Raw genomic sequence first — 23,510 nt, forward strand, 5'->3', positions numbered from 1 at the left:
TTCGTGACCCCATGGACCAGAGCACGCCAGGCACTTCTGTCTTCCACTGCCTCCCACAGTTTGGTCTAACTCATGCTGGTAGCTTCGAGAACGCTGTCCAACCATCTTGTCCTCTGTTGTCCCCTTCTCCTTGTGCCCTCCATCTTTCCCAACATCAGGGTCTTTTCCAGGGAGTCTTCTCTTCTCATGAGGTGGCCAAAGTATTGAAGCCTCAGCTTCAGGATCTGTCCTTCCAGTGAGCACTCAGGGCTGATTTCCTTAAGAATGGATAGATTTCATCTTCTTGCAGTCCATGGGACTCTCAAGAGTCTCCTCCAAGCACCATAATTCAAAAGCATCAATTCTTCGTCGATCAGCCTTCTTTATGGTCCAGCTCTCACTTCCATACATCACTACTGGGAAAACCATGGCTTTTACTATACGGACCTTTGTTGGCAGGGTGATGTCTCTGCTTTTTAAGATGTTGTCTAGGTTTGCCATAGCCTTTCTCCCAAGGAGCAGGCGTCTTTTAATTTCGTGACTGCTGTCACCATCTGCAGTGATCAAATTATCTATATTCACCTGAATACATTTACCACTAGGTGGCAGTGCATGCTCATTTGCAATAAGAGTGGCAGATGAAGGTAATTTTTTTGAACTCAAATAGTTATGGCGGATGCAGGATTGTCGGGGCAAATTGCATGTCAAGTAGCAGGGGTGTGCAAGAAAGGCCAGGCAGTCCTTTCTCTTGCAACAGTTCTGTTGGGAGTGGAAAATTTGCATTAAAGTAAGGGCAGGGAAATGAGAGAGTGCTTAACCCTTTGCCTGCCATTGGAACTTAAGTGCCTGCTGCATCAGACTGAAGGGATATTCAGTCCAGAGCAGGGCCAGATTTAGGTTTGATGAGGCCCTAAGCTACTGAAGGTAATGGGGCCCTTTGTATGTCCAGCTGTCCATCATCAACAACAAATTGTCACTGTTTTTTTGTGGTCTGTGCCTTAGTTTCTGAAGGCCTGCCTAAACAGGAAATAGCAGGAAATAGCAAAGAGGGAGCCAGTCTAACGTCTCTTGGGAGAGAATTCCACAATATGGGAGCTGCCACAGAAAAGGCTTCCTATGGTGTCACCTTGGCTCTGATGTCAACAGGCCTGAGAGAAGTTGCTCCCATGAGGGTCTTAGCACCCAGGCAGGTTTGTACAGTGGTGCCCCGCAAGACGAATGCCTCGCAAGACGGAAAACCCGCTAGATGAAAGGGTTTTCCGTTTTTGAGCTGCTTCGCAAGACGATTTTCCCTATGGTCTTGCTTTGCAAGACGAAAACGTCTTGCAAGTGTTCCGATTTTTTTCCGCTCCCCCCCCTTTTCTAAGCCGCTAAGCCGCTAATAGCCTTTTAGCCGCTAATCTGCTAATCCTTTAATTGCCGCTAAGCCTTTAATAGCCGCTAAACCGCTAATAGCGCTAAGCCGCTAAGCCGCTAATAGGGTTGCTTCACAAGACGAAAAAACCACTAGACGAAGAGACTCGAGGAACGGATTAATTTCGTCTTGCGAGGCACCACTGTATAAGGAGATATGATATCTCAGGTAGCCTGGGCCCAAGTCACATATTATACAAATAAAGGAATGAATGAATAAAGGCTTGCCTGCCCCACAACTCACTGAAAACTCTGTTGAATAGTTCCTCTCTTCGGCTGTGCTACGATTTCTTAAGGCGGCTGTGATGGACCCCTCGCCGCCAACAAGTCTGAGTTTGCCTTCTGATCGCCAGAGAAAACCTCCCTTGTTTAGCTGGTGCTTCCCAGAGATTGCAATTGCCTAGGAAAACAGAGTGGGTGGAATTACTGTACCAGAGACAGAGCAAAGTAAAGGGCGGCGGGGGGGGGGGGAGAATAGGCATGTGTCACGGTGGGTAAGAATGATATGTCTTTGACACTGCTTCCAAGTCTTGACAGGCAGGGTGCCCCCAAAGAGAAAATGCACCCCGCAAAAGGTTTGCATAAAAATTGCATATGGTAATTGTTATGTATAGATGCCAGAGTTTCGAAATAATGACTATAGCTGGAATGGAACATGAGAAAAGCCCTGTTGGATCAGGCCAAAGACCCATCTAGTCCAGAATCCTGTTCTCACAGGGGCCAACTAGAGGCCTGTCATAAGAATTTTAAGGTCTCAAATATAGAATAAACATTCATAAATACACCCATATCTAAATATATGAACCATGTGTCTGAAATAGTATGGGAGAGCAATCCTGAAGCCATTTTGATTCTCCCAGTGACCTCAAATATTCCTCTGCGGTAAGGGAGGCAAATTGAAAAAGCCTTCCCACTGTCTTTTTGCTTGCAAATCCTGTCTTAAGGGCGTATTTGTGTATGAATACAGTGAGCCTGTAACCTGGACTCAGGAATTAAAGTGTTAATGATCACAAAAGAATGGCCAGACTGCCCAGGTAATGCAATCAGTGACCACTATCAGGTATCCTGGCAGGCAGGATTACTGCTGTAGACTGCCTCCTTCTGGGATGTATGTATGATGTTTTTTGGGGGAGTCTTGGGCTACCGGGTGGGCAATTTCAAAAGTCTATTTAAGGGCTTGCGCACCATTGTTCAGGGTTCTCCTCCCTCCTGCATGTGGTGAGTGGGCACTCTGTTGCAACAGTTCCTTTAATAAAGATCAGGCTTACTAGCCGCTTTGCTTCTCAATACCTTGGGTTAAGTACTTAATTCGTTCTGGAGGTCCGTTCTTAACCTGAAACTGTTCTTAGCCTGAAGCACCACTTTAGCTAATGGGGCCTCCCGCTGCCGCCGCACCACCGGAGCACGATTTCTGTTCTCATCCTGAAGCAAAGTTCTTAACCCGAGGTACTATTTCTGGGTTAGCGGAGTCTGCAATCTGAAGCGTCTGTAACCTGAAGCCTATGTAACCCGAGGTACCACTGTATACTGTATTTTTCGCTCTATAAGACACACTTTCCCCCTCCTAAAAAGTAGGGGGGAATGTGTGTGCATCTTATGGAGTGAAGGCAGGCTTCGCAGCTATCCCAGAAGCCAGAAGAGCAAGAGGGATCAGTGCCCACCGATCCCTCTTGCTCTCCTGGCTTCAGGGATAGCTGCCCGAAGCCTCCTGAGCACTGCAGGAGCGCTCTCGCTGTGCTCCGGAGGCTTCACGTTGCTTTCGCTGAAGCCAGGAGAGAAAGAGGGATCGATCCCTCTTGCTTTCCTGGCTTCGCTTCGCTGGAGAGCCGCTGCTCAGCTTTCCCTCTCTACGTAATGCCCCTTCAGCGAAGTGGGAGGAGAAATGGAGCCCCTTCCATTTCTCCTCCCGCTGTGCTGAAGAGGCGCAGAGCAGAGAGGGAGATAACTTTTTTTCCCTTGTTCTCCTCCTCTAAAACTAGGTGCGTCTTATGGTCGGGTGCGTCTTATAGAGCGAAAAATATGGTGCTTTGGCTGGCCTCTGTTTTCTCCTACCGATAGGGAACCTACTTAAGGACTCTCTACGGGCTCTGGAATACCCCATAAGCAAAAGGGAGCAGTTTTTCTTTTAACAGGCCTATAGGGAGCCCGCAAGAAGGACTTCTGTGCAGTTGCACTTTTCCCCTACTTGCATTTCCCAGGAACTGGTAGTCAGAGGGACACTCACTGCCTCCATAAGGGAACACAGAGACACAATGATTCCCATGCAGTGGTGTAGTGGGTTGTAGTTACTCGTGCGTAAACTGTCCCCGTTTGGGAGCTTAACTGCCTGGGTTAAACCGTCTTGACTGCACAGCCCATCTCACCGTGGCTGTCTCAGTCGCTAGCAGAATCTGTCTGTGGGCGTTTCTTAAACCTTTTCCAGCATAAAAGCTGTTTGACACCCAGTCTTCTCCGCCTCTCATTGTGCGGAAGCCTTCTGCGCAGGGAGGGCGTGGGTAGTGGAGGACCAGTGCTCTCCTCACTGACGTCCAGGGAAGAATCCCGGAGCCCTTCCCCCTCCTTCTCCATTTGCTCTCCTGGATCCTGGGTGTTACTCTGATTTCCTTCCCCCTCCACCAAGCTGCACCTCCCCCTGGTGCTCGAGTCGGAGAGCCTCTCCTTCTCCTTTTGCTCTGATGTCAGTTTCCTGACAAGTGGGGAAGACAGAGATCTGGTGCAGTGTGTCACTGCTTGCTCAGCCAGCTGCTGACCCAGTGTGCATGTTTGATGGGCAACTTCAAGACCCTCCTGCCCTCCCTTCTTAGGGAGATAGCTCAGTTGGTAGAGCATGAGGCTTTTATTCTCAAGGTCCTGGGTTTGAGCCCCGTGCTGTGCAAAAGATTCCTGCCCTGCGGAGGGTTGGTCTAGATGACCCTCGTGGGTCCCTTCCAACTCTACGATTCTGGGATTCTTTATCTTTTAAGCAGGACTCGGACCTGACTGCCCCTCTAATAACATAGGATGCTTTCAGATTGAGTGAGGGCTGTTCTCTGCAAAGCAGAGGCATGAACATGTCAGTGAAGTCCTATGCATGTTTGTTCAGAAGGAAGCCCCGTTCATTTCAGTGGGGCTTCGTTCTGAGTAGGCAGGCGTAGGCTTACCCTGTTTGTATTTGAGAGCAATGGCAACCCATCACTTACCTCTGGGATATCGCAGGTTCTGAGGCTCGCAAAATGACGAAGCCAAGCTGAGTGGTCGGTTTCAATTTCCCCCAAGATATGCTGACTGGAACATGGAGTCGAAAAGATGTTTTCCAAAATGGCTTCCACCTGAATTTTATCCAGGTGCAATGACTTGCTTTTCTGCATTTTTTAAAAAAGGGAAAATAGAACAGGAGCTCAAAACATGCCTGCATTTCTGATGTCTGCAGTCACTGATGAGTACGACTCACAAGTTGTTTAATAATGGCTCCTAAGGGTGCTCCCAGACTGTCACTGTTTTGGGGTAATTGTAGTTTCCTAGTCACCTTCAAAGGTAGTCCCACGTAGAGCGCATTGCAGTAATCCAAGAGGGAGATATCTAGAGCATGCACTACTCTGGCAAGACAGTCTATGGCAGGGAGGGTCTCAGCCTGCGTACCAGAAGGAGCGGGCACACAGCTGCCCTGGACACAGAATTGACCTGCACCTCCATGGACAGCTGTGAGTCCAAAATGATTCTCAGGCTGTGCACCTGGTCCTTCAGGGGCACAGTTACCCCATTCAGGACCAGTGAGTCCTCCACACCTGCCCGCCTCCTGTCCCCCCAAAACCAGTACTCAGTTTCATGCAACAGAATAATGAAGATTCCACCTCGTATGTCAGATTCTGCACAATTTTTCTGCCATCCCACTTCAGGTCCAAGTGCTGACTCAAAAAGGCCGCCGTCTGCTCGAGGGACCCGCAGGCCTGGAGACTTGCAAGGCTTAGAACATTCTGAAGCTGCAGAAATTATGAATGAGAAACATTGGTTATTACTTTGGAGAAGATGTGTGGTTCAGGGGCAGGGCATCTGTTTGCCTGCAGAAGATCCCAGGTTCAATCCCCGGCCCCTGCAGGTGGCACTGAGAGATACGTCCCTGAAACTCTGGAGAGCTGCTGCCAGTCAGTGCAGACAACATTGAGTTAGATGAACCAATGGTGAACTGAGGTATAAGGCAGCTTCCAATGCTCTATGTTATGTACTGAAGTTCTCACCCTAGGTCAGCAGGGGGATACTGTAGATAGTTATGCAAATAAGGGATCGAAAGTGACGTTCAGTGATTGGATAGTTTTAGAAAGTTGTTACAGTAACGTTGTACTGGAGCTCTATATAAGCAGGCTGACTGAGCCCTTCAGTTCAGTTCTCTTCTGGCCTGTGAATAAACAAGAGCTGTTTGAAGAATCGCTGTGTCGTCTGATATGTTCACCCACAACTTAACACTCTATGTTCACTTTGGGTGACATAGCTGCAATGATGCAATGCAGTCTTTTATATAGCAAAAAATAAAAATAGAAATGCACATACTGCTTTCTAGAACAAAGGACCTCTAAGCGGTTTCTTACAGACGACCTAAAATATTAATTGAAAATGCCAATAAAAACATTTGTACCTGGCTAGAGGAAGCTGTGATACAAGCATCCCAAAGAGTGGTGTTGGTCTGGGACTTGTCTCCGAATGTAAATTTCAAGTGGGCAGGTTGCCCATCGTCCCAAGCCAGCCACACCTAAAGTCAGAAAAAGAAATGCTGAACTAAGTTTCAGACAGAGCAGCATGGCAAGAGTAATATTCACTTGAAAGGGGGGAAAGCACACCCTAGGGTTATGAGCCCTTAAGGGACAAAGTGATTAGCATTTAGAGCAGGGGCCAGCAACCTTTTTCAGCCGTGGGTCGGTCCACCGTCCCTCAGACCATGTGGTGGGCTGGACTATTTTTTTTTGGGGGGGGGGGGAATGAATGAATTCCTATGCTCCACAAATAACCCAGAGATACATTTTAAATAAAAGGACACATTCTACTCATGTAAAAACACGTTGATTCCCAGACCATCCGTGGGCAGGTCCGTTGTCTACCCCTGATTTAGAGAAATGGATGTAAGCTACTTTGATCTCCTGGAAAACAGCAGGATAGAAAGACAGGCTGTGTTCATATGATCATACCCAGGTATGAACAAGCTTCTTTTCCTTGCAAATACCGTATTTTTCGCTCTATAGCGCACCAGACCATAAGACACACCTAGTTTTTGGAGGAGGAAAACAAGAAAAAAATATTCTGAATCACAGAAGCCAGAACAACAAGAGGGATTGCTGCACAGCAAAAGCTGCGATCCCTCTTGCTGTTCTGGCTTCTGGGATAGCTGTGCAGCCTGCATTCGCTCCATAAGACGCACACACATTTCCCCTTACTTTTTAGGAGAGAAAAAGTGAGTCTTATAGAGCAAAAAATATGGTAACTTCTCTTTGCACAAGTGGGGAAAACAAGCCAGGAAGCCATAACTAACTATACCTTTCCATTACGTGGGAAACTATGGTTAGCAGCTTCCAAACAAGCCCAGGATATGGAAACCATGGTTTAAAGTTAAGTGTAATGCATGTGCCAGCCCTTGTCACAGGGATGGGAACCTGTGAAACCTGTCTATCCAAGCCAGCATGGCTGATAGTCAGGAATTATGGGAGTTGTGATTCAGCAAGATTCAGAGGGCCACATGTTCCCCATCCCCGCTTTACACAACCCAGTTCAATTGGGCGGGGGGGGGGGGGAATTCCATACATTATCAGGTGCAGACAGCTGAGTTCTGATATCCAGTTTCCAGAACAGGACTTATTTTTGGATAGTTATCTATAGGATTGCACCGTTAATTGCTTTGTGTGATCCATCCGGTCAATTTACCTGCTGGTTGTAGGCACCTCTTCTGCTTTCGGTGAGAGATCTAACCTCCATGTGATTGATGGTGAAGTTAAAAGGGTGAGCCACAGCAGCGTAGTAATAGACACGCTCTTTTCCAAACTTGAGAGAAGAAGATACAGAGACCTGTTGCTGTAATCAAAAACAGAGGTTAAGCAAGTGGTGGCAAGAGCAATCTCTCCTATTATTGTTGTTATATTTAATTATATTGTTTATTGTTTATTATTTGTTATATTATTAAAAATAATAGTATACCACCCTCACAGGGTGATTTGCAACATAAAACACAAAATGTCTAGATTTACATACAAATGGAAAAGATAAGAAATTTTGTATTGTTGAAGTTTTGGGAGGTTTAGACAGGAGAAGGGCTTATGAGGCCAGAAAGGCTGTTTAAAGCTATATCGTGGAAACAGCAGGATAATACTAAGCCTTGCCCCGCCCCTCGACCAAAGGGAAGGAGCCAGGTATGTGTGCAAAGGAACTATGATCATGTCCCTTGTCTGCTGGATGGAGAAGAGAGAGGGGTGCAAGAATCTGTGGAGAAGCTGCTCTATTGTACAAGGGGCAATATTTATACATTCCTTGCTCTGTCTATTTTTGCTTCTGGCCCCACCCACCAACAGCATGTGGCCCCCAGAAGGTTGTCTAGACAGCTAGGTGGCCCTCAGGTTGGAAAATGTTCCCCAACCCTGTTTTAACTGGTGATATTGGAGAATGAGCATGGGAGATCTTCTCGATGAAAAACCTGCATTCTGTGTTTCCATGTTGTCTGAACTTGGCGTGTTGGTGGCCATAACTGAGGAGGCAATAGTTTTCCAGAGCAGGGTCTAAGGGTGTAGCGCTGCATGAAGGGAAAAGCTGACTCTCATTTCTGTTACCTTTTCCTTTGCGTCCCAACCAATGATGACGTTGTCTCTGTGGCTACGTCCAGAGTGCTCCACATGCAAGCGGAGCGTGGAGCGCTGAGGAAAAGGGACCGAGAGAGGATGGCAGATCTCCACTGAAATGGAAAACAAGCCACATTTCCTATTAGACACGACACCCAGTGCTTGGAACAAACCAGTTGGATTTAAGGAAGTTCAAAAATCTCCGAACCGCACCTTAAAGCAGTTCCTATAATGGCCAGGTGAACTGAATGTGAATTAAGTTCATTTGGGGGTAGAACTTTGAATGACTTCCACATCATCTTCATACTCTTACCTGTCCAGAAAACACATGATGGGAAAGTTGAACATCCACAGTATGGTTTCAACTAGGGCCAGGGCCTTTTTAGCACTGGCCCCGACGTGGTGGAACACTCTGTTACAAGAGACTAGGGCCCTGCAGGACTTGACATCTTTCCGCAGGGCCTGCAAGACAGAGTTGTTCTGCCTGGCCTTTGGTTTGGATTCGGTCTGACTCTTATGTTTCCCTCCCCTTGTGGTCTTGATTTATCAGCTACTTTAAAATGAGGCTGCATTTTAAATTGCATTTTAACCTGTATTTTAAAATTGTTTATTTTCTTTTCTTTTCTCCCCCCCCCCTTTCCCCCCATTATGTTTTTACTGTGATTTTATTGGTGTTAGCCGCCGTGAGCCCGGCTCTGGCAGAGGAGGGTGGGATATAAATAAAATTTATTATTATTATTATTATTATTAATATTATTATTATTACTACCCTTTGAATGAGGCCAATGATGCTGGATTTGAAAAGGTCTCTCTGAACATGGGCTTTTCTTTCAATTAGGAACGTATCTGGAGATGTCGGGTATTGAACCTGGGACCTTTTGGGTGCAAGGCAGATGCTCTACCACTGCTGTGGCCCCCTGCCCTAGAACAGAGCAAGTCACTTGACTTTCCCATCTTTCTTTCTCTTCACCTGCAACCTGGATACTTCCCCTCCCCCCATAATAGATTTTTATTAAAGTCTGAATATATATATATATATATATATATATATATATATATATATATATATACAGGTTTTGGTGTCTTCGGGTGTCTTCCCGTGTAAGAGTCGGGGTGTCTGGGCGACGTTTCGACGAGGTCTCACTCGTCATCTTCAGGCTGGTGCTTTCGGCTTCTTGTTACTGGAACAGAGCAGAATCTGGTGTTAGAGTTCCTATAAATACTGTTGAGGGGTGTGGTGTATAGCCTCCAACGTTCTGGGCAGAGAGGAAGTTCCTAGATTAGTGTGCCTTTTCTTCTTTTGTTCCTTAATTACTTGAGGGATATCTTGAGTGATTTCATGAGTGATATTCTGAATACCACTGGGTGGGTCATTAAGTGTAGATTAGTTGCTAAAGCTTTCGTGTCTTGACCTCTTGAGCTTGTGAAGAGTTTTTCTGAGAAGATGGCTGTGCTGCATTTAGTTGTGCTCTGGCTTGGCTTCGTGTATAGGGGCGAGCTGTGGTTTTGTGCCTTGTGCCAGCCAGATCTGTGTAGGGATTGCAGGGGGGTGCAGCATCCGGAGGTGCCACTATAGTTTGGCTACTGGATGGAGTCTGTAATATGTCTGTGGAGAGGGTCTGGGTTTGGGTCTGGTGTGGTTGATTGGTGACGGCGTTCTGTGTGCCTCTGGTTCTGGTGTCGGTTTTTGTGGGGAGGGCTAATTTCCAGATGTCTGGCAGGCGGGACGTGTCGTCACGCTTGTTCATGTTGTGAGGGTGTTTCTCTATCTCGATGGCTTCCATGATTATTCTCTTGTGGTGATGTTCCATGTTAAAGAGCAATTTGGAATCTGCAAAATTAATTTCGTGTCCTGTTTCTTTCATGTGTTGGAAAAGAGAGGAAGTTTTTTCTTCTTTTTTGACGGCATTCTTGTGTTCTGCGATACGTGCATTTATTCGTCTGTTTGTTTGTCCAATGTACGTGGCTGGGCAGACTTTGCAGGGTATTTCATAGACCCCTTGGTTTTCCAGCTGGATTTTGTCTTTTGGGTTTCTGAGGATATTGGCTATTTTTTGGTTGGTGCAGAAGGCTGTTTTGATATTGTGTTTATGGAGGATTTTGCTAATTTTGTCTGTAGTGCCCTTGATATAAGGAAGGAGGGCCATGCCATTGTTTTCTTCTGTGTCTTGGTTTTTGGGGGGTGTTTCTTTTTGGATTAGCTTCGTAACCCTGTTTTTCTGGTATCCATTGGCGATTAACACATTTGAGAGATTCTGTAACTCAGTTGTCAAGTGGTCTTTGTCAGCCAGGCGTTTGGTTCTGGAGATGAGAGTCTTGGCTACGGAGTTTATTTGTGCAGGGTGGTGGTGTGATTGTGCATGTAAGTAGCGGTTGGTGTGTGTTTTTTTCGGTAGATAGTGTGTCCTAGGGAGCCATCAGGTTTTTTGTAGATTAGGACGTCAAGAAAGGGGAGTTGGTTGTTGTCTTCTATTTCCATAGTGAATTGTATTTTGGGGTGTAGGCTGTTGAGATGTGTGAGGAAGCTATCTAGTTTTTCTTTCCCGTGTGGCCAAATTACAAAGGCTCACCTCTACAAAATCTCGCTAAATTTCTCGCTAAGCAACTTCAGCCCTATGCAGAATCCATCGCTTCACACGTTACTAACTCCTTCCAGTTCATAGAAACAATAAAAAAGCAATACCTACATCCCGATGACCTACTTGTGAGCTTCGATGTTGTATCTCTCTTCACTCAAGTGCCCATTAATGAAGCCTTGACAGCCATTCAAAACAAATACAACCCCCCCAAACACATCCTGGACCTGACCAACCACTGCCTAACCAACACGTACTTCATCCACAATGGACAAAGATACAAACAGATAGAAGGAGCACCTATGGGATCACCCCTCTCACCGGTCATCGCAAATTTGTACATGGAACACTTTGAAACCAATGCTTTAGACAAGTCAGAACACAAACCCAAACTTTGGCTCAGATATGTTGACGACACCTTTGTAATTTGGCCACACGGGAAAGAAAAACTAGATAGCTTCCTCACACATCTCAACAGCCTACACCCCAAAATACAATTCACTATGGAAATAGAAGACAACAACCAACTCCCCTTTCTTGACGTCCTAATCTACAAAAAACCTGATGGCTCCCTAGGACACACTATCTACCGGAAAAAAACACACACCAACCGCTACTTACATGCACAATCACACCACCACCCTGCACAAATAAACTCCGTAGCCAAGACTCTCATCTCCAGAACCAAACGCCTGGCTGACAAAGACCACTTGACAACTGAGTTACAGAATCTCTCAAATGTGTTAATCGCCAATGGATACCAGAAAAACAGGGTTACGAAGCTAATCCAAAAAGAAACACCCCCCAAAAACCAAGACACAGAAGAAAACAATGGCATGGCCCTCCTTCCTTATATCAAGGGCACTACAGACAAAATTAGCAAAATCCTCCATAAACACAATATCAAAACAGCCTTCTGCACCAACCAAAAAATAGCCAATATCCTCAGAAACCCAAAAGACAAAATCCAGCTGGAAAACCAAGGGGTCTATGAAATACCCTGCAAAGTCTGCCCAGCCACGTACATTGGACAAACAAACAGACGAATAAATGCACGTATCGCAGAACACAAGAATGCCGTCAAAAAAGAAGAAAAAACTTCCTCTCTTTTCCAACACATGAAAGAAACAGGACACGAAATTAATTTTGCAGATTCCAAATTGCTCTTTAACATGGAACATCACCACAAGAGAATAATCATGGAAGCCATCGAGATAGAGAAACACCCTCACAACATGAACAAGCGTGACGACACGTCCCGCCTGCCAGACATCTGGAAATTAGCCCTCCCCACAAAAACCGACACCAGAACCAGAGGCACACAGAACGCCGTCACCAATCAACCACACCAGACCCAAACCCAGACCCTCTCCACAGACATATTACAGACTCCATCCAGTAGCCAAACTATAGTGGCACCTCCGGATGCTGCACCCCCCTGCAATCCCTACACAGATCTGGCTGGCACAAGGCACAAAACCACAGCTCGCCCCTATACACGAAGCCAAGCCAGAGCACAACTAAATGCAGCACAGCCATCTTCTCAGAAAAACTCTTCACAAGCTCAAGAGGTCAAGACACGAAAGCTTTAGCAACTAATCTACACTTAATGACCCACCCAGTGGTATTCAGAATATCACTCATGAAATCACTCAAGATATCCCTCAAGTAATTAAGGAACAAAAGAAGAAAAGGCACACTAATCTAGGAACTTCCTCTCTGCCCAGAACGTTGGAGGCTATACACCACACCCCTCAACAGTATTTATAGGAACTCTAACACCAGATTCTGCTCTGTTCCAGTAACAAGAAGCCGAAAGCACCAGCCTGAAGATGACGAGTGAGACCTCGTCGAAACGTCGCCCAGACACCCCGACTCTTACACGGGAAGACACCCGAAGACACCAAAACCTGCATTCCTGTACCCGTGAAAATCTACGAAAGCATATATATATACAGTATACACACACACACACACACACACACACACACACGGTATATACAAAGTTTAATTTCAAATACCCAATATCTTTTTAGATTATCAAGGATGAAAAACCTAATCTAAACAAAAACACAAACTGAAAAGGGGAGAAGATAAAAGGAAGGAAAGAGAAAAGCAAAAAGAGAACTTTTGATTCCTCTTCTGTCAGCTATAGGTAGAAAATGATTCAAAACATCCACTCTGAGGTAACACCCAACTTTCTAAAAAGCAATATTTTCTTCAGTCCTCAAACCCAGATATCACAAGGTCTTTTTCTTTTTCATGCAAAAAGTCCATAAAGAGTTTCTAATCTTTACTAAATATCAACAGTGATTTTTCTGTAATTAAACATGTCAACTTTGCCGTCTCATCTAACCCCAATGATTTTAACCACCCTTCCACCTGGATACTTTTAACAGGAGATGGCAGAGACTGAACCTTGGAAGCTCTGCTTAAACCGAGTCCTCTCCCACTGAGCTTTGGCCATTTCCCTTCTATCACTGCTTGCCCCAGAGTTTTATAGAAACCTACCCTGCACATCATGACCTCCATATATCTTTGGGAAGACCCCAGTGTAGCTGCCTGCGAGTTTTGCTTCTTTGCCATCCCATAATGCAACACATCTCAAAGCTTGGGTTCTCTTGCTTTTTTGGTAAGCTGTTGTGAGAACAAGTCGTCTTGGAACGATTGCTAACTGAAATAAAAAAAGGAGAGAGGTGCAACATCCTTTGTTATGCCAAGACTCCTGAATTGTACACCCAGAAACCTCAAAGCGGCTATTCGCCACCCCCTCATTGCCTTGTTTGCATGGATTAAAACACATGTTAAAAAGTGGTCCCACCAACCTGGGGTACACTGTGCATCAATTCAAGGACTTGTGTGTGGTTCCTCCCAGTAAATGCTAACTTTGTCAAAACAAGGAAATCCTTGTTTTCCATCTGGATGGAAATTTTGCCTTCTGCTTCTTTGGTAGAATAATTTATCTAAAGGAATTAAAGAGGATTGTTGAACAACAACAGCAAAAGACTTTGCCCTCCCCTCAATGTATTTCTTCACCAGAGGCGATTTTAGGGCAGTGCAACCAGTTCCCCTTCACTGGGTGCTGAGCTGGGGGTGGCGGCACTGAAGGCAGGGCCCTCCAATTATGGCATAGTCCAAGTGCAGAACAGAAGGCAAGAGACCAATGGGAGGTTGTTGAATTTTGGCCTCAAACAGGGCACTGCTGAAATTTGGAAAACCAAAGTGTAGTGGTTTGGAGTTACCCGTGCGTAAACTGTCCCCTTTTGGAGCTTGGCTGCCTGGGTTAAACCGTCCTGACTGCACAGCCCATCTCAGCGTGGCTGCCTCAGTCGCTCGCAGAATCTGACTGTGGGCGTTTCTTAAACCTTTTCCAGCATAAAAGCTGTTTGACACCCAATCGTCTCCGCCTCTCATTGCGCGGGAGTCTTCTGCGCAGGGAGGGCGTGGGTAGTGGAGGACCAATGCTCTCCTCGCTGACTTCCAAGGAAGAATCCCGGAGCCCTTCCCCCTCTTCCCCCATTTGCTCTCCTGGATCCTTGGTGTTACGCTGATTTCCTTCCCCCTCTATCAAGCTGCGTCTCCCCCTGTTGCTGGTACCTTCCCCTGCAGAATTAGAGAGCCTCTCCTTCTCCTGTTGCTCTGATGTCAGTTTCCTGACACAAAGTCTTTCACCCCCCCCCCTTGCTGCCATGCACAGGTCCCCAGGAGATTCCCCAATCCGTTCTTTCATTTTTCTTTATAGCAGGTACAGGATAGCATCATCTGTTATGTGATCAGGCCCTGGCCATCACTCTGAGAACTTAAAGACAAGCCAATGGCCCATCTAGTCTAGCATCCTTTTCTCAAAGCTGCTGACCAGATGCCTGTGGGAAGCCTGCAAGTTCTACCTGAGAGCAGCACCACTCTGCCCACCTGCAGTTCCCCACAACCAGCAATCAGAGGCATAATGCCCCTGACAGTGGCAGCAGAACATATTCATCATGGCTAATGTCAGCCTTCTCTAATCCTCGTTTATCCAAGCTGGAGGCTATCACTGCCTTCTCTGAGAGTGCGTTCCTTAGTTTGGACCCTGTGTCATGCAAAGGACTTTCTCTTGCCTGACCTGAATCCTCACACATTTAGCTTCATTGGATGCCCAAAAGTTCTAGTGTTTTGAGGGAGGGAGAATTTTTTTTTTTTAACCTATCCCCTGTCTCCATACCATTCATAATTGTATAAACTTCTATCATGTTGCCTTTTCTCTAAACTAAAATGTTGCAAATTCTGAAACCTTTCTTCACAGGGCAGTAGTTCAATCGTCTTGGTCATTTTGGCTGCCCGTTTCTGAACCTTGTCCAACTCTATAATATTGAGGTGAGGCAACACAGCATTCCAAATGTGATCACACCATAGTTTTCACACCATACACTGAGAGCCAGTGTGGTGTAGCGGTTAAGAGCGGTAGTCTCGTAATCTGGGGAACCGGGTTCGCGTCTCCGCTCCTCCACATGCAGCTGCTGGGTGACCTTGGGCCAGTCACACTTCTCTGAAGTCTCTCAGCCTCACTCACCTCACAGAGTGTTTGTTGTGGGGGAGGAAGGGAAAGGAGAATGTTAGCCGCTTTGAGACTCCTTAAAAGGGAGTGAAAGGCGGGATATCAAATCCAAACTCTTCTTCTTCTTCTTCTTTTGAATTAACAGCGTGGTGATATCAGCAGGTTTCCTCTCCCCCAATTCCTTTCCTAATGTAAGTTGCAGTAAGATGCAGTTAGCAAAATCTGTGGCCGACGAGACTTAACTGGAACAATTTACCTTTGAGGAAACTTCAGCTGTGCTGGGGAAATACTGAAGGAGAAATGGCAGGTTCTGGAGGCATCTGATATGCAATTCTTCACTGGAGGAGAAAGAGAGAGAATCTTCTATCAGATGTGCTAAGGCAGAGCTTTCCAAACTGTGTGTTGCGACACTTTAGTGTGTCAGCTGCAGTGTGCAGGTGTGTTGTGGAATTGCTCCCCACGCTCCTCCCTAGACTGTAAAAGGGTTAGTTTAACCCAGGGGTCAGCAAACTTTTTCAGCAGGGGGCCGGTCCACTGTCCCTCAGACCTTGTGGTGGGCCGGACTATATTTGGAAAAAAAAAATGAACTAATTCCTACGCCCCACAAATAACCCAGAGATGCATTTTAAATAAAAGGACACATTCCACTCATGTAAAAACATGTTGATTCCCGGACCGTCTGCAGGCTGGATTTAGAAGGCGATTGGGCTGGATGCGGCCCCTGGGCCTTAGTGTGCCTACCCATGGTTTAACCTCTGGTTTGCTAGTAAAACTGAATTACTGTGTCGCGCAAAATGATGTCTTTCTAAAATGTGTGTCACCAACACGAAAAGTTTGGAAAGCTCTGTGTTAAGGGATTAGCTATCCCTCTGAAGGTGCTTTTTGGCTGTCACCACAACCAGGTGGGATTCAACCAGCAAATTCAGGGTTTGCAAATACAGCTGGCTTGGTGCTCTTGTGCAACAAACCTGCTGCTCCCACCTTATCCTTGTGTGATAAGGAAAGTACGGGAAAATACTCTGGAAAGTATGGGATAACACTTGCTCAATGCAACATCGTCTAACCTCTCCACAAACTAATCCGAATGAATGCTTAATAAATAACAGACATCATCTAACCTCTCTATCTCAGTAAGTGCCAGCAACCCACCATTTTGGGAAGTCAAAGAATGATGGACTTCATTGGATTATAGCCAACGTTAGTCCAACTCAAAATAGACCCACAGGAGCAACCAAAGTCCATTAATTTCAGTGGTCCTACTCTGAGTAAAACGCCAAGGCCAACCTCTTCTTACCTTTGCAACTTATTTCTAGCCCTGAAAACAAAGAAGAGATTCAGATTTGGGTCACAAGCCAGCTTCAGGGATGCTTCTGTCTTGTTTTCAGACAGGATATTGAGCAGCGTCAGCTGAAGGAATAAGCAGGAGAAGAGAAAAGACAACATGTGGATGTGTTCACATGGAATCTAACAGAAGCATTGCAAGGTCTTGTTACTCTTTAATGCTCGTAACATTTCACACTGATGACTGTTTCAGAAATTCAGCCCGGTCAACATCCTGTGGCACACCCTGTGCTGATGGTGCTCTCTCTCACAAACCTATGATGGCCCGGAGGAAGGGCATCTCAATCCGACATCACAGTGATTTCAGTATTCCAGCTTTCTTTGACCCACCATAATCACAGAAATCAAGCATGTGTCTGCAACTTTCTGGGATGCACAGAACTCCTGTATTCCTCACGATGTCCAATTTATGTGACACCATTTAATCCAGATTTTTTTTAAGCAAACAAACAAACAAACAAACCAACAAACCCTGCTGCCAATGGCCCACTGGCAATATCAAGGCCCCATCTGAAAACACCCTTATTTGATGTTGCTGCTGTAATATTTTAATGTTGTTAGGTTCTTCTTCTTCTTTTTGCTGTTTAGCGTATACTGTTTGTTGTTTTTGTCCGTGGAGTTTTCTTGGCAGAGATACTGGAGTGGCTTGCCGGTTCCCGCTCCAGGTGGGTCACGTTTAGTGAAAACTCTCTACTATGACCTGTCCGTCTTGGGTGGCCCTGCACGGCATAGCTCATAGCTTTTCTGAGTTATTCAAGCCCCTTCGCCACGACAAGGCAGTGATCCATGAAGGAGAAGACAGGAGTGTCTTGCATTCTCTGGTCCATGGGGTCATGAAGAGTCGGACATGACTAAATGACTAAACAACAACAGTATACTGTTTGACTGACTACTTTGAGAATAAGTACCTTAGGTTGGGAGGATAGTTTTTTCCTGAAACCCTTTTTTAAAAAAAACAACCCCAAAATAAAACAACAAATGAATGAATGAATGAATGAATTAATTAATAACAATAATTCTATTATTTATACCCTGCCCATGTGATTCCCCAGCCACTCTGGGCAGCTTCCCAGCACATATAAAACACAATGAAACATCAGAAAATAAGAACTTTCCGTTACTGGGGATTGTTTGCTTTATTTCTGGCAAACCACTTAGAGGTTCTGTTTACAACTGAGCAGTAAATTAATTTTGTTAAATAAATATAAAATACCTTAAGGCTGAAAGGGAGACCATGATGCCTCAGGTAACCTAAGGAATGTTTTACTTCTGCTGTGAGTTCCAAAGGGCCACGCAGCTCAAAGCCGGTGAGGACCTCCACAGTGACAGCCACACTTTCGTTATTAAATAGCCCTTGAAATGCTGCTTTGGCTTTGTTTTCTGAAATACAACAAAATGAAAAATGTCCACCACCATTGTCCAGTGTATGGCTTAAGGCTACACAACGTGCTTCTTTTTTTCGAGAATTTTTAGGGCCCGATGGTTTTTTTTTAGAACAGGGTGTGGCCCATTGGCTCCACACGTTTCTGCACGCTGCTTTGAAATGGGTACCTGCCAATCACCTGGTGTCACTGTGACCGCAGGTAACTCAAAGGAAAGGATCAGGAGCTTTCTCCAAGCCTTGGTTCCCCCGGTATTGTTGGACCACAACACCCATCATCCCTCGCCACCACTCCTGCTGGCTGGGGATGATGGGAGTTGTAGTTCAATAACATCGGGGGAACCAAGGCTGAGAAAGGCTGCAGGACATGGGCAACATTGACTGTACCTAGTTTCTGTAGGAAGAAGGTCAAATTGATTGCTGCGGGGTATCTGGATGTTATCACCGTCGTAACATTATGCAGACTGCAGCAAAAGGTGTTGCGTTGCTGCTTTACACGGATGGAGTTAGTGGTATAGGTAATAAGCGTTTGTCCACTCACGGTCTGGATCCACCTTTCTTGAGTGGTATTAACTTCAGAGGACATTATCACCTAAGAGAGATACGTGCCTTAGAAGCAACTCAAGAATCATGAAATGTTCAGCTCCAGCAAAGAAAAGGAAGTGTCTGATTAGTGAAATTATCTTTCAATTTAGCTCTGCACTCATAAGGCAGTTGTGGACTTATCAGTCCATTTTACCATATTTTTCCTTGTATAAAATGGCCCGTTTTTTTAGAAACCCAAAATTAAGAACTCAGTATTTCTTGAGTTGTTGAACTTTTTTCGACAATCACCCACTAGGCGACGCCACTGCATTCATTATCCACATATAAGATGACCCCAAATTTTTGCCTGATTTTTTTTAAGCAAAACCCAACATTATACACAGAAAGATATGGTAAATGAAGAACGACAAGAATGACCATGCATACCTGGATGTTTTCTGGGATATATGAGCGTAGCAACCACGACCATTTGTGATTAAAGTTCCCTGTTAAATTTATCCTCCTTTCAACGGCTTGTATTTGCCCTCTAACAATTATCCAGCATGAACCATACTGAATCTTCACTCTCAGGTTCTTAGCATCCACCAGCCCAGCCACAGCCTGTATGGAAAAAAGCATATGTGTTATGAAAAGGATGGAGTTTTCATTTCCCATTTGATATATAATGAATTAGGGGGAGGGATGTTTAAAATAACTTTTGTAAAAAACACACACAACCAGAAGCTTTTCTATTACAAATTGTAGGTACCAACATTCCAAAAGACCAGAAAAGACCATGTATGCGACAACAGCTGCACAGATGTTACTGGCCCAGAGATGGAATCTACCAGAGAGGAATGGCAAACCAAGCTGTTGGGACTATGCTGAAATGGCAAAACTGACTAGAAAGCACAGGAACCAAGAAGACCAAAACTTCAACAGTGAATGGGAAAAATTTATAAATTATCTAGGAGACCACTGTAAGCAGATGAAAACATTACCAGGATTTTAATAACACTTGTAATGCAGTGAATATTATGGAGAAATACAAATATGGATTATGAAATAATATGCAGTTGAGAGGGTGTACAATAGGACCCATGAATAGAGAAAGTGGGAAGTTCAGAGATTTGGAGAAATCTCTAAATGTGGATATGTAATTTGAATTGTTATAATTTTATATTTGTAAAACCAAATAAAAAATATTATAAAAAAGAAAAGGATGGGGTTTTTTACATCTCTCTCTCTCTCTCTCTCTCTCTCTCTCTCTCTCACACACACACACACACACACACACACACACCACACACTGTGGTTTGTTGGTTTCTTTGCAATTTTAGCGGATTTAAAGGATGTCAGGTCACATCCACACCAGACATTTACTGCACATTTAAAGCAATAGGCTTCCCCAAAGAAGTCTGGGAGCTTTAGTTTACCCCTCACAGAGCCACTTCACCTCCCATGATTCTTTGAATGGTGAGGATGTGACCTGATTTGTACAAGGCAGCCAAGTTAGGCTGCTGGACAAGCATGTCTATACACAAACAAACAAAACCCCTACCTGCAACTCTATCCTGTCTTCTATCCACAGTGCTTGCAAAGTTTCTAGATTATGTGTGAGCCTGTAGTCAAGAGAGATGTGGTCCACCTTCTGTGTAAAGCTCAGTTCTTCTGCGATCTAGGTTTTTTAAAAAAGAGGGGGGAAGGAGAAACGCATTAGTAATATGGGTTGTGTGCCCTGAACAAACCCTTTTGCTGAAATTAGAAGTCAGCTGGAAGAGAAATGGGGCCAACCCCAGACATTTTGCTGCTTGAGGCAAAAGACCAGTTAACATATTCCAGTGGTCTTCAATTAGTCCAGACCTGAGGCCCAAGCTGCAACATGGGACCCACTTTCACATGTGATTGATAATTAAAAGTGCTAATAAATGTGTACTAAAGGTAAAGGGACCCCTGACCATTAGGTCCAGTCGTGGCCGACTCTGGGGTTGTGGCGCTCATCTTGCTTTATTGGCCGAGGGAGCCGGCGTACAGCTTCCGGGTCATGTGGCCAGCATGACTAAGCCACTTCTGGAGAACCAGAGCAGCGCACGGAAACACCGTTTACCTTCCTGCCAGAGCAGTACCTATTTATCTACTTGCACTCACTTTGACATGCTTTCGAACTGCTAGGTGGGCAGGAGCTGGGACCGAACAACGGGAGCTCACCCCGTCGTGGGGATTCGAACCACCGACCTTCTGATCAGCAAGTCCTAGGCTCTGTGGTTTAACCCACAGCACCACCCACGTCCCTATGTGCACTACTAATCCTAAAAGGCAACCCACATAGTAGTATATGCAGTGTTTCCTTAGTTTTACTGCCAAATGAAAACTAGTCCTGCAATAAGGCAGGAGAAAGACCTGAGCATGTGGTTGGCCAGATCTATGTATTTCATTAAAAAAAAGCCTCCGTTTTGAGTGTTACGCTTCTGATTTGAATGCCACACTTCTGTTTTGAGTGTTACGCTGAGGTCTGTCTGTTTTTGCTATTTATTTTGCACTTTTGTGGCTCTTTTTGTTTTGTTTTTGTGACTGTGCGGAACCCAGTTCAGCTATTGATTGATTGTGTGGCTGCAGTACATTGTTTATTGCTTTCACTTTATGGGTCAATGGTCTTGTTAGATAGCAAAATCCATGTTAAGTTGCTGTTTTAGGGGTTGTTTTTAAAACTCTGGAACGGATTAATCCATTTTGCATTACTTTCTACGGGAAAGTTACAGATAGGTAGCCGTGTTGGTCTGCCATAGTCAAAATAAAAAAAATTCCTTCCAGTAGCACCTTAAAGACCAACTAAGTTAGTTCTTGGTATGAGCTTTCGTGTGCATGCACACTTCTTCAGATACACTGAAACAGAAGTTGCCAGATCCTTCTCCCAGGACATTCTATACAAGATCTCAAAGTAGCTGTTTTACTACAAAGGAATTTCAGAAATAGACTGGAAAGAGAAGCTGCTGAATTGCAACTCATTACCAAACTTAAAACCATGGAGAGACTTGCTCTGAACAAAGACATTGGATTCTTATCTCATTATACATGACTAAGCCATTTTTCACCTTCTCACCCCTTGCCTTTTCCTGTAAGACCTATTGCAGTCGTTAAGAGTCGTCAACAGGCTCATCTCAGCTATCTGCCAATCTCCCATTCCCACCACCCTTCTGAGTAATACCCCTCCCCACCTTCTCACTATATAGAAGGATCTGGCAACTTCTGTTTCAGTGTATCTGAAGAAGTGTGCATGCACACGAAAGCTCATACCAAGAACTAACTTAGTTGGTCTTTAAGGTGCTACTGGAAGGAATTTTTTTATTTTTTCTACGGGAAAGCGCACCTTGGTTTGAGAACCCTTTGGTTTTGGAATGAAGTTCTGGAATGGATTAACTTTGAGAACCAAGGGACCATTGTAATGGTTTTTATATGTTGTTTTCACTAATAGATGCATTTTAAGGCACACTTTTGCTTAATACCTTTTAAACGTGCTGGGTGTGTGTGTGTTATTGTTTTATTATTGTTTTAACTATTTATTTTGTGCTTTTATCCTGTATTTTTATCTTGTCAGCCGCCCTGAGATCTTTGGATAAAGGGCAGTATATAAATTATTATTATTATTATTATTATTATTATTATTATTATTATTATTATAGTATACATTATTTGGATATACGCTACTAAAAGGGAGGTGCGGTTACCTGCTTGCCGTCAACGCTGAACTGAAGCCACCTCTTACAAATGGTGCCATTCTTTTCTGAAATTAAATCCACTACCGTCCTGGCAGGTATGCCCAAACGGAGGCTGCTTTTGATATTATGGGTCAGCAACGCATGCAGCTCTTGTCTGGTCTGTGAGAAATTGTATCAAAGAAGATCAGGTGAGGAGTGTGGGAAAGGCCCATTTGCCTGCTGTCCTGGGCATGGGACTGGCCACAGTGAAGAGACACAGGAGGCCTGCAGTAAAATGTTGCAGCATGGAGGGCTCCCATTCCAGGTTCCAACCTGCCAGCCATATCACCTTCCAAAGATATCCCATGCCATTTCCCTCTCCCTTCCAGGTTTCTTCCCCCCACTTCCTTTCAGGTGGGTGTAGTCTACTGCGGATGCCCCTTTTGTAACCATCTGTAGCTCCCCATTGGCTTTACTTGCACATGATGCTAAGACATAGTTTGTTTTAACCATGGCTTGTTCAACAAACTACAAGCCGTCGCACAGATAAGCAAATGAGCCACGTATCTATCCCCACCAAAGGTTTGGCTAGATCTACACAGCTAAAAAAACAACAATGCTCCGAAAACGCTCTGCAAAAAACCATTGTGAAACTCACAATTGAAAATATCACTGAGTTGTGATTTCAACTCTGGTGTCACATTTATAACGCTGTATTTTGACTAATGTAACTGACTCTTTGGTTCGTTTCTCACCTGCCTTGCACCTTTTTAGCTTAGTAAGTGTCTGGGGAGGTACAGCAAATAGAAAAACAATCACTTAACATGTCAACTTGATTACTTACAGCCATTGCTTTTAAAACGAGGAATCCATGTAAACTATTTTCACCTGCAGTAAACAATACTTGAGAATCCAGGTACGTTTTGTTGATTAAAATATGCCCTGACCCATCTATTTTCACCGGGACTCCAAGATCCTGCCGTGAAATAAAATATTCAAGTTAGCTTCATAAAAAAGGGGGTTTAATAAAAGTGTCTTAACATGGCCTGAAGCTGGTTCATGGAGTTTTACTGCATGAGAAGATGGAAGCCAACTACTCTTCCTCCTAAATCTCCAATGGCATGGAATTTATGTGTAAGCGATTCAAAGTGGAACTGTGCAATGTGTCATCATTGGCTGGATTGTGCCTTCCACTTCTCTAAAGAGGGGGAAGAGCCATGGCTCAGTGATAAGAGCATCTGCATTGCATTCAGAAGGCCCTACTGCCAATCCTTG

At 44.8% G+C, this 23,510-nt stretch overlaps 1 protein-coding gene across 2 annotated transcripts in view; it reads right to left on the reverse strand.

The window, feature by feature from the left end:
* LOC309519234 (uncharacterized protein) overlaps positions 1-23,510 on the reverse strand; it is an 80,332-nt gene that overhangs the window by 14,155 nt on the left and 42,667 nt on the right. For both annotated transcript variants that reach the window (XM_082200007.1, XM_082200008.1), the window contains 16 exons: positions 23,080-23,211; positions 22,266-22,415; positions 20,102-20,218; positions 18,988-19,161; positions 18,403-18,607; positions 17,848-18,014; positions 16,588-16,700; positions 15,550-15,631; positions 13,585-13,722; positions 13,271-13,433; positions 8,175-8,296; positions 7,279-7,425; positions 6,002-6,115; positions 5,223-5,351; positions 4,572-4,733; positions 1,637-1,792 (listed from right to left, as the gene is read on the reverse strand). In XM_082200007.1, coding sequence (XP_082056133.1) covers positions 1,637-1,792; positions 4,572-4,733; positions 5,223-5,351; positions 6,002-6,115; positions 7,279-7,425; positions 8,175-8,296; positions 13,271-13,433; positions 13,585-13,722; positions 15,550-15,631; positions 16,588-16,700; positions 17,848-18,014; positions 18,403-18,607; positions 18,988-19,161; positions 20,102-20,218; positions 22,266-22,415; positions 23,080-23,211 — 2,271 coding nt within the window. The remainder of the gene's footprint in view (positions 1-1,636; positions 1,793-4,571; positions 4,734-5,222; positions 5,352-6,001; positions 6,116-7,278; positions 7,426-8,174; positions 8,297-13,270; positions 13,434-13,584; positions 13,723-15,549; positions 15,632-16,587; positions 16,701-17,847; positions 18,015-18,402; positions 18,608-18,987; positions 19,162-20,101; positions 20,219-22,265; positions 22,416-23,079; positions 23,212-23,510) is intronic.

The sequence above is a fragment of the Podarcis vaucheri genome, assembly GCF_965113315.1.
Source record: "Podarcis vaucheri genome assembly, chromosome: 14".
Lineage (NCBI taxonomy): Eukaryota > Metazoa > Chordata > Lepidosauria > Squamata > Lacertidae > Podarcis > Podarcis vaucheri.